Below are 12,503 nucleotides of genomic sequence, written 5' to 3' on the forward strand. Positions count from 1 at the left end.
ACCCTGCATGCCTGAAAACTGCAGCATTGTACAAATTGAGGGCCACAAATATCTTTCCAGTTAGAACTGAGACACTGGTGGTAAATGTTCCCGGGCCACTTGCTGTCACAGTACTGAATCCTACACATCTCTTGCCTCCAAAACTCTCTGATCACAACCCACTGGATAGATGGTCCCTGTCCTGTGCTGCCTGTGTCATGTTCTGGCTGACCTGAACCACCTACCCCACAGATAGCATTAAATTCTGGCAGCCAGGAGTGTTCCCTGATAGGCTTTCCTGGTGTAGACATAGCTCTCCTGTCCTCCAAAGGAGGACAGCATGTCTTTGTCTGGCTGTAGAAGGCAGATTCTTCCTTCACTAACTAAAAAAGGAAAATGTCACCAGCAAAATTTGGCCTGAGCTGTGGGGTTTCTTTGTACTTTGAAGGAACTCAGTGGCAGGTCTCTCACTGGCTTCAGTCAAAACAGGATCCAAACATGGTGATGCAGATAAGCCTTTTTCTAGGATAAAGTGTATTTAGACTTTAAACCACTGGTCAGAGGCATGACTGATTGTTCTGTGTCTACTTTTAAGCTTAATTTAATAAAGAAATTAGGCTACTGTAGCCTGATTGTATGCCATCTTCCTAATCCCACTAACTTTTGATTCTGTTGGCCAGTTTCAATTCACCATCGACCTGGGATTAAATTCCTGCCTGCATATAGACAAAGAGGCACTACTCCCAGAAAAGGACTGTGATGTGATCTCTGCTTCTGTTGCATCCCTGAGAATCACCAGGCCAAAGAGATGCACAGAGCACCCAGCAAGATGACACTTCTGCCACAGCTTCAAGATGTTTAGATATCAACAAACCTCAAGATCAAAATCTGTAAGAAACCTGACTTTTCCTACTCATAGTGCTTACAGTGGTTGCTACCGGTTCTGCTCAACTTTTTAGGTTTACGCGGTGCAGAACTGCCGTGACCAAGGATCATCTATACAGTGAAGTGCTTAGGAGTTGGATACCACTCCAGAAAACTGAAAAAAACACTAGCATATTTGAAAGTCTTGGCACCTGAGACATTTCTATAAAAAAAAAATGCACATTCATACAGTAGAAACTTGGTAATTGAAAGTTGTCACCAAACATTTTTGGTTCAGAAACTGAATTTCTGACTTATGTATTTGAGGGCTTTGCAATAGGTCTTTGGTATTTACCTGTTCATATTCTAGTCATAAGAAGAAATGAGTCCTTTGTCTCTGCAAATGAAGAGTTTCACTGCTGCTTTTTCTGCCTTAAAACAGAAACCTCCACAGCGGGATTTTAGTTATTGAGTTGATTTTCACAAAAGATTTGATTTGCTGCAGTCCTTTGAAGCAGCTGCTGGAGAATAGCACAAGATTTGCATGGAAAAATGGATGAAGGACTTTATTTAGATGATAATTCCTCATATGAATACCTTTATGAAACCAACGTCTGTGAAATGGGTGACTATTTCACATTTAACATCTATCTCACTGCTGTCCTCTACATTCTGGTATTTTTCCTCAGTCTGCTAGGAAACGCTTTGGTGTTATGGATCCTACTGAAATATGAAAACCTTACATCTTTAACAAACATCTTCATCATGAATCTCTGTATCTCTGATTTAGTCTTCTCCTGCATGCTGCCTTTTTGGGTAGTGGACCAGACCTTTGGATGGATTTTTGGTGAGTTCCTTTGCAAAGCATCAAATGCTATTTTCTCCATTGGCTACTACAGCGGTGTTTTCTTTTTGACTCTCATGACTATCCTGAGATACTTGTTTGTGGTGAACCCACTTTCAACTCTGAGATCCCAGACGCAGTGCTGTGGTGTTCTTGTGTCCTTGGCTGTTTGGACTGTTAGCATCTTAATTGTGGTTCCTGAGGTGATTCACACCACAGTGCAAGCAGACTTGGAAGAGCATAGGTTCTGTGATTATGCGAATGGGAATTGGAAAAAGGTGGACATTTATGTGAGAAATGTACTCTTCCTGTTTTCCTTTGGAGTCATAGTGTTCTGCTACTTCAAGATACTCATAATCCTGCTTAGAGCAAGATCTCGCAGAAAGCACAGAACTGTGAGACTCATCCTCATTATTGTGGTGGCTTTTTTCCTGTGCTGGGCACCCTACAACATCCTCAGCTTCCTGACTACTTTTCCACCACCTACCTGTCAGTATGTGAAAGACTCCAACCTTGCCTTTCACATCAGCCGTCAAATTGCATTCTCCCACTGCTGCCTCAACCCTGTGCTCTATGTATTTGTTGGAGTCAAATTCAAGAGGCATTTGGCACAGTTATGCAGTCGGTGTTTACACTGCAGCAACGATCAAGCCTCCAGCCCCGGGACCTGCTATGAAGGCAAATTCCAGCGTGAAGGGACATCCCTCTATTGAAGCAAGACCTAACTATTAGGACTAATCCTGAATGAACTTTCAGATTTTGCATGCTATGGATACTGACTAATTCTTAGAGGCACTTCCCTGAAAAGACACACAAATTTATTCTTTGCAAACATGCTGTGTATGAAAAATAACAAAATGTATTTGCAGTGGGATGAAGAGATGAGAATGCCAAGAAATTACTTTACTGGCCTGAAAGTTTTAATTTTTTGAACAGTGAGATGGATTTTCTCTCACTTATACTCTCTTTTGAAAAGAAAAAAATTGCTTTTTCCTTTGGGCATTAAAATATAGGTTTTAACATAAAAGTTGTTGCATATCTCTTTCTTACCTGACTTAAAATACTTGGATTGTATATAGCAATAGACACATAGGTATTTTTTGTAAATTTTAATGCCTTTCAATGTTCACCATTTCACTCACTGGTCTTTTTTTTGTGGGGAGTGATGTCTCTGGATTAACTGTTCTGACAAAAGCTGCAAGACCTTAGAGTTCTGAAGTTCTCAGGGCAAATGTTATTTTATCTTTTGATAGATACATAAATATAAAACTAGCTTTGTGTAAAAGTAGTCTTTTGGATCTGAAATTGATAACTTTAGGAGAGCCCTAGATGGAACACAGATGCTAAACAGATACTTCACTAGGATATCAGTTTTCCTTCTGTTACTGCTCTTTGCCACAGGATTCTTCCAGTCTTTGAATATGGTTTCAGATGAAAATCAACAGCTCATCTCCTGAGGAGAGAGGGAGCATATTTGCCTCTAATTGCTCTTTCCCTCCTTTTCTCCCTTTCCCATGGTGCTGAGAACACTTAAACTTATAAAGAGGTTATAGTGCAAGAACAAATGGCTTTTTAAATAGCAGGATAAAAATGGTTTGCTTTATTTGTAAAATTGATTTTTGGGGTTTTCTTTAAGATAAACTGATACCCTTCTATCTAGCTCAATAGACATTTTTAACCCCAGGCAGTGTAACAAATAGTGCATACTCCAGTGTAGCTGAATGACAAAGTCCCTGCAAAGAAGAATATTTAATTTCCCAGCATTTATATAGAAAGCCAAAGTAGTTTTGCAGTGGCACCAAGCAATGGTTTAGCAGCAGTTCTAAGCCAAAATTTGGCTTTTCAGACATCTGTCTTAAAATGTCTATGCTGTTTCTACCCGAATTCATTTGACCTCTAAAGATTATCTGGAGCAGACAACAGATTCTTCACAGCTGCTGTGTAGTTTACAAAAGGAAGAAATTCAGATAGGCCCATAATACAATATCCTATTTCTGATTATACCCAGAAGCAAGAATACCTAAGGAAAACCATAAGAATGAGGCAAACATATATGACATAGACCTATTCAGTCTTCCTAGGGCTTGTCCATAGTTTCTAGTTTGTTTAGTTGCCAGAACAAAGTGTTAGTATCATGTCCCTTATCATCAGATGCACCTTTCTGAACAGATCAGTCCTGGTATCTCACTTACTACAGTAACTGCCTATAATGTAAAAAATTAAAAAGGGGACTTATTAATTCTACAGAGTTCCAATTCACTTGTGTTCAGACAAACCATGGAAAGATAGAAGTTGTCATTTTTTCTGGATGTGGTGGAAACCAGCGTTTGGCTATTGCTTCCTGACAAGAAATGAGTTTGAATTTCATTTGAAATTAATGTGGCTTCAAGAGACTTTGGGCTGGGGACTGAATATGTCAATTATTGAAGAGATAAATTATTGAAGGATAAATTAGTCCAATTTCTTATATTCTTATATTCTATTATATTCTATATATTATAGTCCAAATTCTTATATTCTGATAAGCCAGGACTACTTCATAGCAGCACATCTCCACAAGAGGAAAATACTGTGACCATGAGTACAAGAAGGTCTCATGCATCTACATAATTTCAACAAGCTGTCATTCAACTCATTGTCCTGGAGCCACATGACTGTGAAATATTGTTCATATATTTTAGATCTATCTAAAACAAAGTTGAGAATTATAATAGAAGTACAAAGTCTGAAATAATCCTGCTTTGCCCAGTTTTTAGCAAATTATTTAAATCTGTTTGTAACTTCAGCATATTTTGTTATTTTGTTACAGTGTATCTGAGTATGTAAAAAGAATTCTTGATATTACCCAAATGTATTGCTGCTATAACCAAAGTAACTCCGAACATAGATATGCTGCCTCCAGATATAATGAAGTAGTACTAATAAACATTCAGAAATCCAATGGAATTCTACCCTGTGACTATTGTTCTCAGCCTCTGATAACTACCTATTAAGGTATTTTCAATTGAAGAAATAATTGTAAATTGTCATAGGTTAACTTAGCATGGAAGAGACTTCTGGAGGTGATCCACTGCTCTGTGCTGCTCACAGAAGTTTTATCTGCCTGATCAGACAAGGTCACTCAGGGCTTTATCTGGTCAAACTGATAATCTGCAAGAACGGGGACTCCAAGTCCTCTGAGTCCTTGTTGCAATGCTTAATGACTCTTATGGTGGATGTTTTTGCTTCCACACAAACAAAATTTCTTTTGCTGCAACCTGGTGATGTTGCTTTTTCCTTGCCGTCTCTGTGTCTTCACATTAGAAAATGGAAAAGAGCCATCAGATCTCCCCTAAACCTCATTTTTTCCTGGGGCTAAACATATCCCAGCCAATTTAGCGTCCTCATACATCATGTGCTCCAACTCCCTGTCCATCTTGATGATCCTTCATTGGGCTGGCTTCAATCAGTCAGTGTCTCTTCCTTACATTGGTGGCCCCAAAACTAGATACTGCACTGCAGATCACGAGACCTGCAGTACTGAGATATTGTCAGTGACCACGAGAATGTCAGACAGAGTGGAATAAAGGTTTCCCTCAGCCTGATGGCAGCACAGGCCCATAAACAGTTAGTCCTCACTGCTACAGGGCCACACGCCTGTGCTGTGTTCAACTTTTTGTCCACTCGAAATCCAAGATCTTTCCTGGCAAAGCTGACCCCTAACCCCATGTTTAAGGAAACATCCTGTTTCCACTAAAATCAATGAAAATTTTGCTTCTGATCATAATCAGAGCAAGAATTAGATGCATAAATGTGTGCAATTTTGGCAAAGCACAGCCTTGTACTTTTTTACTGCCACAAGTGTTTTCACTGAGAGTCAGGAAACCTTCATATTCTCAATACCAAAATATATTTGAGTTTGTTTCATTCCTCCAAACAACACTGCTTTCCTCCAACAAAGAGAAGCAAAAAAAAAAAAAAAAAAAAAAGAAAGAAAGAAAAAAAAAGTTCTTTATCCCTGTGCCACCCATATAGATGTATATAAAAGACTCTGTTTCATTTAAACTGCACAGTCAAGTCTATGTCTTGGTTCTCCCACATTGTCGTTGGTGCAGTTCAACCAGCACCAAACCAGATAAAATACTTGGTACCTACTTTGTCCACCCAGGAGTGAAATGCAACCAGTTCTGATTAGTGGCAGTTCCTAAACCTGATGTGCTCTGGTGGATGTCAGTCTCTTCAGTCTCTGACCTTATATTTAGCGGAATATTCTTCCAAGCTCCTCAGCCACTTTGTCTAAAATGCCATACTTGCTTCTAGATGTTTTCTAGAGCTTTGCTGGTTCTTTTTATGTCGCCTGCTCCCAGCTTTATACCTAATGACAATTATTTGTCCACCTATTCAAAACAGCATGCAAACAAATGCAAAAAGTGCTTCCAAAGCTTTCTCCCCGCAGTCACAGAAAGTTTCTGATGATGAACAGCAGCCTGTTGTTCAGTCTAGCTACAATGGTATGTTAATCCATTGAGGGTGACCAGGGGAACTGGAGTTAACTACTCTCATAAAATACCTCAAGTGCTAGTGGAAGCAAAGCCCTTCTGTCATTATAGAACATCAATTAACTCTTGCAAAAAAACTTAAAGAAAACATGTAGCACATATAACAATAATGTCAGACAAATGGAAGGAACACCTTCTATGGACACATACTCAGAGACCATCATAAAACACTCATCTGTAGTGCACAGAAGACCACTAAGCAGCAATTTAGTTGTTTTAGTTGATTGAGTTGGCTCTCTCTATCACCCAGTGAAAAAACTTTTCCCAGCAAAGGCTTTCCTTTTGGGGGCATGACTGACATTGCCTTTCCTAGCTAGTAAAACTGAAAATAATTCCCATCTAGCCCATCATGGTTTATGAAGAAGTTAATCAATAAATTTTATCAGAGTAAACATACAGGAAAGCAACACATGTTGAGCAGACAATGTGGGTTTTTTCTAGTGCAGCTTCCAAAAAGGAAAGATCTCTAACATCTTCTATTGCTATGAAATATGGAAAATTCTAAGGAAGTGTTGGTCAGCTATGGATCTAGTTGGAAACAGCATGTTTTTGTCTGAAGAACTTGATGAATACATAAACAGGCAATACTTCAATAATTAAATATTTCTGAAAGTAGCTTGTTACTACATAATTAAAAAGAGGAACAATCCATTCTAATTTATTATTTTCAAATGAAAAGTAGAATTCCACACAGACTTTTTGAAAATTTGTAAAATAAAATCCATTGCAGTGAAATTCTATGGGATTTGATTTACCATTATTTGTGTCTGATGACCCTGAAATTACTTTTGGAAGACACCCAGTTGCCTAGAGATCAATGGAAAACACTCATTTTCAGCAGATGCTCCTGGGACTGCGGCATGATTCAGCAAAGTGTGCCAAGAAAAGTAAGCCTGAGGGTTGCTTCCAAACGGTGTAAGACATCCCACTGCATCCCATGCATCCCAAAGGCATATAACCTGCATTTCTGAGGGCACTAAAATGCTTTTGAGCTATTCAAAAAACATACATTAGATGAAGATTAATCATCAAAACCTAAGGTCACTTAGTCATTCTTATGTGTGAAGGATGATGATGACATGTCAGTGACCACATACTACACATATTTCCTCAAGACTCTTGAAAATTCAATGCTTTGATCTTCAGCTTAAGCTGATGTTTATGATGCTAAGAAAGTCACAAGCATGGCAGCAAGAACTGATGACAAACTGCTTGCTCACAAGTTTAATTTAAAATCTTTTGTTTACCAAAGCAATGTGGGAAAAAAAGCAAAGGAAGTTTTTCAAGTTCACACTTCAAGTGCAAAACAAGAGTAGCCTATTTCAGGCATTGGGAAAGAAATGCCCTTTCAGAGAATCCGTTGCATTGTGGGAGGGATAAAATCTGAAAAGAGGAAACAGCCTGCTTGTAGGAGCCTGGAGCTGGGAGTGTTAGGAACCCCGTGCCCCTGCACTCCCCACACCCTGTCTCAGGAAGCAACCTCTTGTTCCAGTTTCACACCTGCTTTCAGCCAGTCTCTGATTTTATGTGGACATAGTAATCTCTCCCTACATCTTTCACAGAGTCACAGAATCAATTAGGTTAGGTAAGACCTCTGAGATCAAGTCCAACCCATGACAAACAAACACCACCCTGTCAACCAGACCATGGCACTGAGTGCCATGTTCAGTCTTTCCTTTAATACCTCCAGGGATGGTGACTCATCGACCTCCTTGAGCAGTCCACTCCAATGTCTAATCACCCTTTCTGTGAAGAAATTCCTCCTAATGTCCAAACTAAACTTCCCCTGGCACAGCTTGAGACTATGTCCTCTCATCCCTTCAGTTCAGGGATGAGGATTTTTCTTTCATCAACTAGCAAGAGCAGAGAGGGGAAATGTGCTGCATACCAGATTTATCATGCCTGACTTTCACATTTACCTCAAGTATTCCGTGCAAAGAGCTTGATGAACTGATGTGCAAATGAGGAAAAAAAAACCCATTAAAAAAAACCCCAGATACTATTCTGTATCTGTATGTACCCCATACAGATACAGAATAGTTGTAAAAGCAAGTCAGTACTATATTAAAATGTATTAAAACAAACAACAAAAATTTATTAAGTTTTATTTTTTTCCTCCGTGGTGCCCAGCAACAGGCCAAGGAGCAATGGCCAATAAGTCTAAACATGGGGAAGTTTCACCTCAGCGTGAGGGAGAACTTCACACTGAGAGTGGCAGAGCACTGAACAGGCTGCCCAGGGAGGCCATGGAGTCTCCCTCTCTGGAGACATTCCAAACCCACCTGGACGCGTTCCCGTGTCACCTGCTGGAGGTGACTCGGTGACTCTGCCTTGGCAAGGGGTTGGACCAGGAGTCTCCAGAGTCCAACCTAACCCTAATGACTCTGTGATTCTGTAAAGAGCGACCTTGCGTGAGGCCACCAGAAACACCAGCCTCCCCGAAAGGAAACCACCCCAAAGCTGCAGCTGTAGCCGAAAGCGACGATTTCTCCCCCAAAGCCGCTCCAAACCCCTCAGCTCGCCCCGCGGCGCTCTGTCTCCGCCACCTCCGGGCACCCCCGGCGCCGCAGCCAGACACCGCCCCGGCTGTGGGGCGGCCCCTCCGCGGCCTCACGGGAGTTGTAGTCGGGCGGGGAGCGCCGGAGTCTCACCCCGGGCCGCCTCTGCGCGACATGGCGGCGGCGGCCGCGCAGGTACCGAGCGACTCCTCCCGCACACCCCCGAGGGAGCGCGGCGGGGCCGGGGGCGGGCAGGCGGTGGCGGGCGGAGGGAGCTGGCGGGCTGAGGGGGAAGTGACTTCGGCGGCTTCCACTTGTTGCTTCGCCGAGCTCGGCTTCGAGGGGAGGAGCCCCGGCGGGGCGAGAGTTGCCGGACGCTTTAGGGGGGGCCCGGGTCCGCTCAGCGGCGGAGTGAGCGCGGGCATGGCGGGGGCACATCAGCCCGGGGTGGGCTGGATGCTGGTTGGTATCGCCTGGGAGCCCCCGGGAACGGGGGTTCCCCGTCCCTCAGGGCCACCACCTAGACCCAGTCCCCTGAAGTGTCATCATGTCCCGCGGTGAGCGCTGACTTTAGGCCGACATCAGCACTGCCCTCTGTTTTCTGCCCTCCTGCAGCTGCAGGGGGAGCGGAGTCACCCTACTGGAAACCAAACACCCGCCCGCGTCCGTGCCCTCACCCCAGTGTAAAGTGCTGACAGGCAAATATTTGCTGCGGCCCTAATCCCACTTTGCCCTTGTGTCGGCAAATCTGCGGCGGATGGATAGGGAGAGGGTTTTGCTGGCACACGGAGCAGCTGGGGCTGTCTCCAGAGCAGATGCCGGGTTTGCAGCCGGCCCTCCTCCTCCGGCTTATGTTGATCCTGGTAATCCAGAGTGAGCAAGGAGAAGGAAAAAAACCTAAGGTTTTAGTGAAATGGTTGTCTGCTGCCTTTGGACACGGGATTCCACTCGGGCAGAGGTGCTGCGGTGGTGAGTCGGGCTGTGGAGGGGCTGTGCCGTGTTCTGGAAGCTGGTGAATCCCCTGATGCTGCAGCTGCCCCAGCACAGGGCCCCGTTTTCTGTCCGGGTCACTGCATCCAGCCTGCTGCTGACTTTTGCAAGGTTGGTTTGGCACACAAAGTTGGTCAGCTGTAGACTTCACTCTCCTGGTTTTGCCTGTCACTTGAAACCAAGCTTGAAGTTTTAAATTTGAAGTTGAACAGAGGGAGAAGTACCAGGCCTTTGTTTCTTTAATGCTGAAGAGTGAAAGTGGATGATTTTATCCAGCTCTGACTTTGTATGCTCATGAAGGCAAGCCAGGGTGAAACTTATAGGGTAAAACATGTTCTCTATCTGGTCAGTAGCATGGCAACATGTTCTCTCTTACGGCCATGCAGTAGTGTGTTTTATGTTTTCCAGATTTTATGGTGTGCAAGGCAGTTTCTTGGAGTCTTCCAATGATCCTCGTGGGAGTGCTTGAATTTAAAAAATGTTCTAGACATTCCAAATAGTGTTTCCCAACATTCACATTTAGGAGACTGTGCTGCAGTTAAAAAGTTGTGTCTTAAGATACTGTGGTGCTAAACAACTGATAGTCAATTTTTCTCTGCTTGTTGTAGTGTACATATGTAATATCTGTAGTATATATATCTGACAGCATTTGTTATAAACCTGGTTTCACTACTACTTCACAAGAACCTGTTAGTTATGGAGCCTGATTTTCATGTATGAAGGAGTCTCTTATGTACACCATTTGATAACAGTGAAAGAGTGTATTATGTTTGCAGTCCCTCTCTCCACTGCTAGAAGGTTACGTAAAAGAATAGGAATTTGTCCTAATATCCTGGAGGCTAGGTTCCTCTTGTTTGGTGCATGATGGAGACCTAAAGAAACAACTAGGGAGACAAAACTAGTCAAGATGTAGTCTGTGAAATTGCAGAAATTATGCAGTAGACTCAAGGAAAAGTAATACTGATTTTTTTTAACCCAGATTGTTATTTATTTTTCTTAGTTGATCACATTTAAAAATTAACAATTGTTTATTTGTCAGATAAATGTCAAACTCTTCTACTATTCTTTACTTTATTCTCAAGTTTTTGAGATTATTAAACTTAAGGGAACTGTAAGAACCCTAAGTGTTTTTATTGTTACACATTATCATTTTAATGTATTTATTTGTTTGTATTACTGTGTGTTTATTTGTTTGGTTTTGCCAATGCAGGGACACTTACACAGCTTGTATCTAGTCTAGTTCATATTTTGATGTAGTAATTCCATTTTGTTCGTGGAGGGGTAGCTGTTTGTGTCCAAAAATTCTCTAATAGTTATAATTTAAAATCCTTTGCCCAAATGTATTCTGAAGAAGGTTTTACAGTTTGTACCACTGATAGAAAGAGCAGAACTTTTTATGCAAAGTGCCTGGATCTCAGTGCAGGCACGGGACCTTGACTTGTATGCCCTTCTTTTGGCTTAATACTTTTGCCCATGTTGGTATTCTGTGTTGATTGGTGGTATAGTGACCTCAGGAGATATTTACAAACAGTTAAACTCTGAATGAGTCCTGCTGGGAAGAAGGATGAGGACAGGAAAGGTCTTGCTACTGCTACAAGCCAGTTTAGGTTTCGAAAGTGAACTGGTTGGATCAGGATATCCCAAATAACTGGGCTCATGCCAAGCCTCCGTCATCTGTGAGCCTTTATCCTCCCAGCCACCCAGCATGACAGTCTCATACAGGCATCTCCTCCAAATGCTTCTAAATCTTTGGAAGTTTTAACTCTCAAATTTCCCCTTTCCCCCAAAAATGGTGACCTTCACTGGAAAACACAAGAAAAGAGGGAGAGAGGAAATACTCCATTCTTCCTGCTACAGAGGAAGGAAAACAAGAATTCTTTCTGTTGACTCTGGGCAGCATGACTCACTTAGTGGCCTGTCAGTTTGGGTTGTCTCAGCCTGGTTTTTGCTTGCCTCACCCTCTATTTGGTCCACATATGTGGTCAAAACCTGTAATTTTCAGTGTTGCAAGTTGGTATTTCCCTGGGAACTGCATATAGGCCAGGAGTTATTCTGGAACGCTGCTGGCTGGAGGGAGGACACATGAGGTGCTATAAGAGGGCAAGGCTCAACACCCATCTGCCAGACTTCCCAAAACCATTAGCTGGAGGAAGCCTTTTCAAGTACTTCTGAAACCTCAGCTTGGAGGGACAGTGTGCCACAGTAGATACAGAGGTAAAAAGTGCTGCTGAGGAAGGGTCCCATTAAAATCCAGGATTTAATTGTTGTTGGTTTTAACTATCCTGAAGTCTCAGACGTGGCTGAGATACTTTAGTCAGGCCAAGCTTGCTGAGGAGTGAACAAGGCTCAGTGACCAATTTTGGAGACTTGAAAGAGATTTTGACATCTCCAAGCTTGTACGATGAGCAAGTTGAGTTTCATGAATCACCAAATGCTCCTCTGCAGCTGGAAGTCCTCTGGTGTTTCTGTTTCTGTAGGTGTCTACATGGTGCTCCTCAGAGTAGCTCCTCCTGAGTGTCATGTGCCTGGCTTGAGGGATGTGTAAGGCATTTAAATGGTTGTGTGAGTTGTAGAGAGAAAGAGCAGATTTTGTGGCAGGGAGGGACACAGGGAGAATTGTTTAGGAGAATGAGAGCATGAAGGGGGAAAAAAACCTTTGCACTTTTGAATGAATTCTATCTTTTCAGCTCACCATACAGGCATTGAGACAGCAGGGGTACCTTCCCCCATGGGGAGTGAAATAGGATGGGAGCAGTGTGGAGAAGAAAGTCTCTGGGAAAGTTATGGTTG

The 12,503-nt window shown here is 42.5% G+C and overlaps 2 protein-coding genes across 5 annotated transcripts in view; both read left to right on the forward strand.

The window, feature by feature from the left end:
- Window positions 1-1,395: 1,395 nt before the first annotated feature.
- Window positions 1,396-2,400, forward strand: XCR1 (X-C motif chemokine receptor 1). Its single transcript, XM_054648457.2, has one exon. It carries the CDS (start codon window positions 1,396-1,398, stop codon window positions 2,398-2,400), a length of 1,005 nt encoding a protein of 334 aa, XP_054504432.2.
- Window positions 2,401-8,814: 6,414 nt separating this feature from the next.
- Window positions 8,815-12,503, forward strand: part of FYCO1 (FYVE and coiled-coil domain autophagy adaptor 1) — a 46,089-nt gene continuing 42,400 nt past the window's right edge. For 3 of the 4 annotated variants that reach the window (XM_054647932.2, XM_054647958.2, XM_054647975.2), the window contains exon 1: window positions 8,815-8,918. The gene's annotated coding sequence lies outside the window, so the exon portion shown is untranslated. Of the gene's footprint in view, window positions 8,919-9,697; window positions 9,825-12,503 lie in introns of those variants that run through there. The other variant, XM_054647942.2, reaches the window with a different exon arrangement.

This window comes from Agelaius phoeniceus, chromosome 1, assembly GCF_051311805.1.
Source record: "Agelaius phoeniceus isolate bAgePho1 chromosome 1, bAgePho1.hap1, whole genome shotgun sequence".
In the NCBI taxonomy this organism is placed as follows: Eukaryota; Metazoa; Chordata; class Aves; order Passeriformes; family Icteridae; genus Agelaius; species Agelaius phoeniceus.

What these genes read in the sequence shown, in the direction of transcription:
- XCR1 (XM_054648457.2), top strand. Translation starts at nt 1,396, where the DNA reads ATGGATGAAGGACTTTATTTAGATGATAATTCCTCATATGAATACCTT.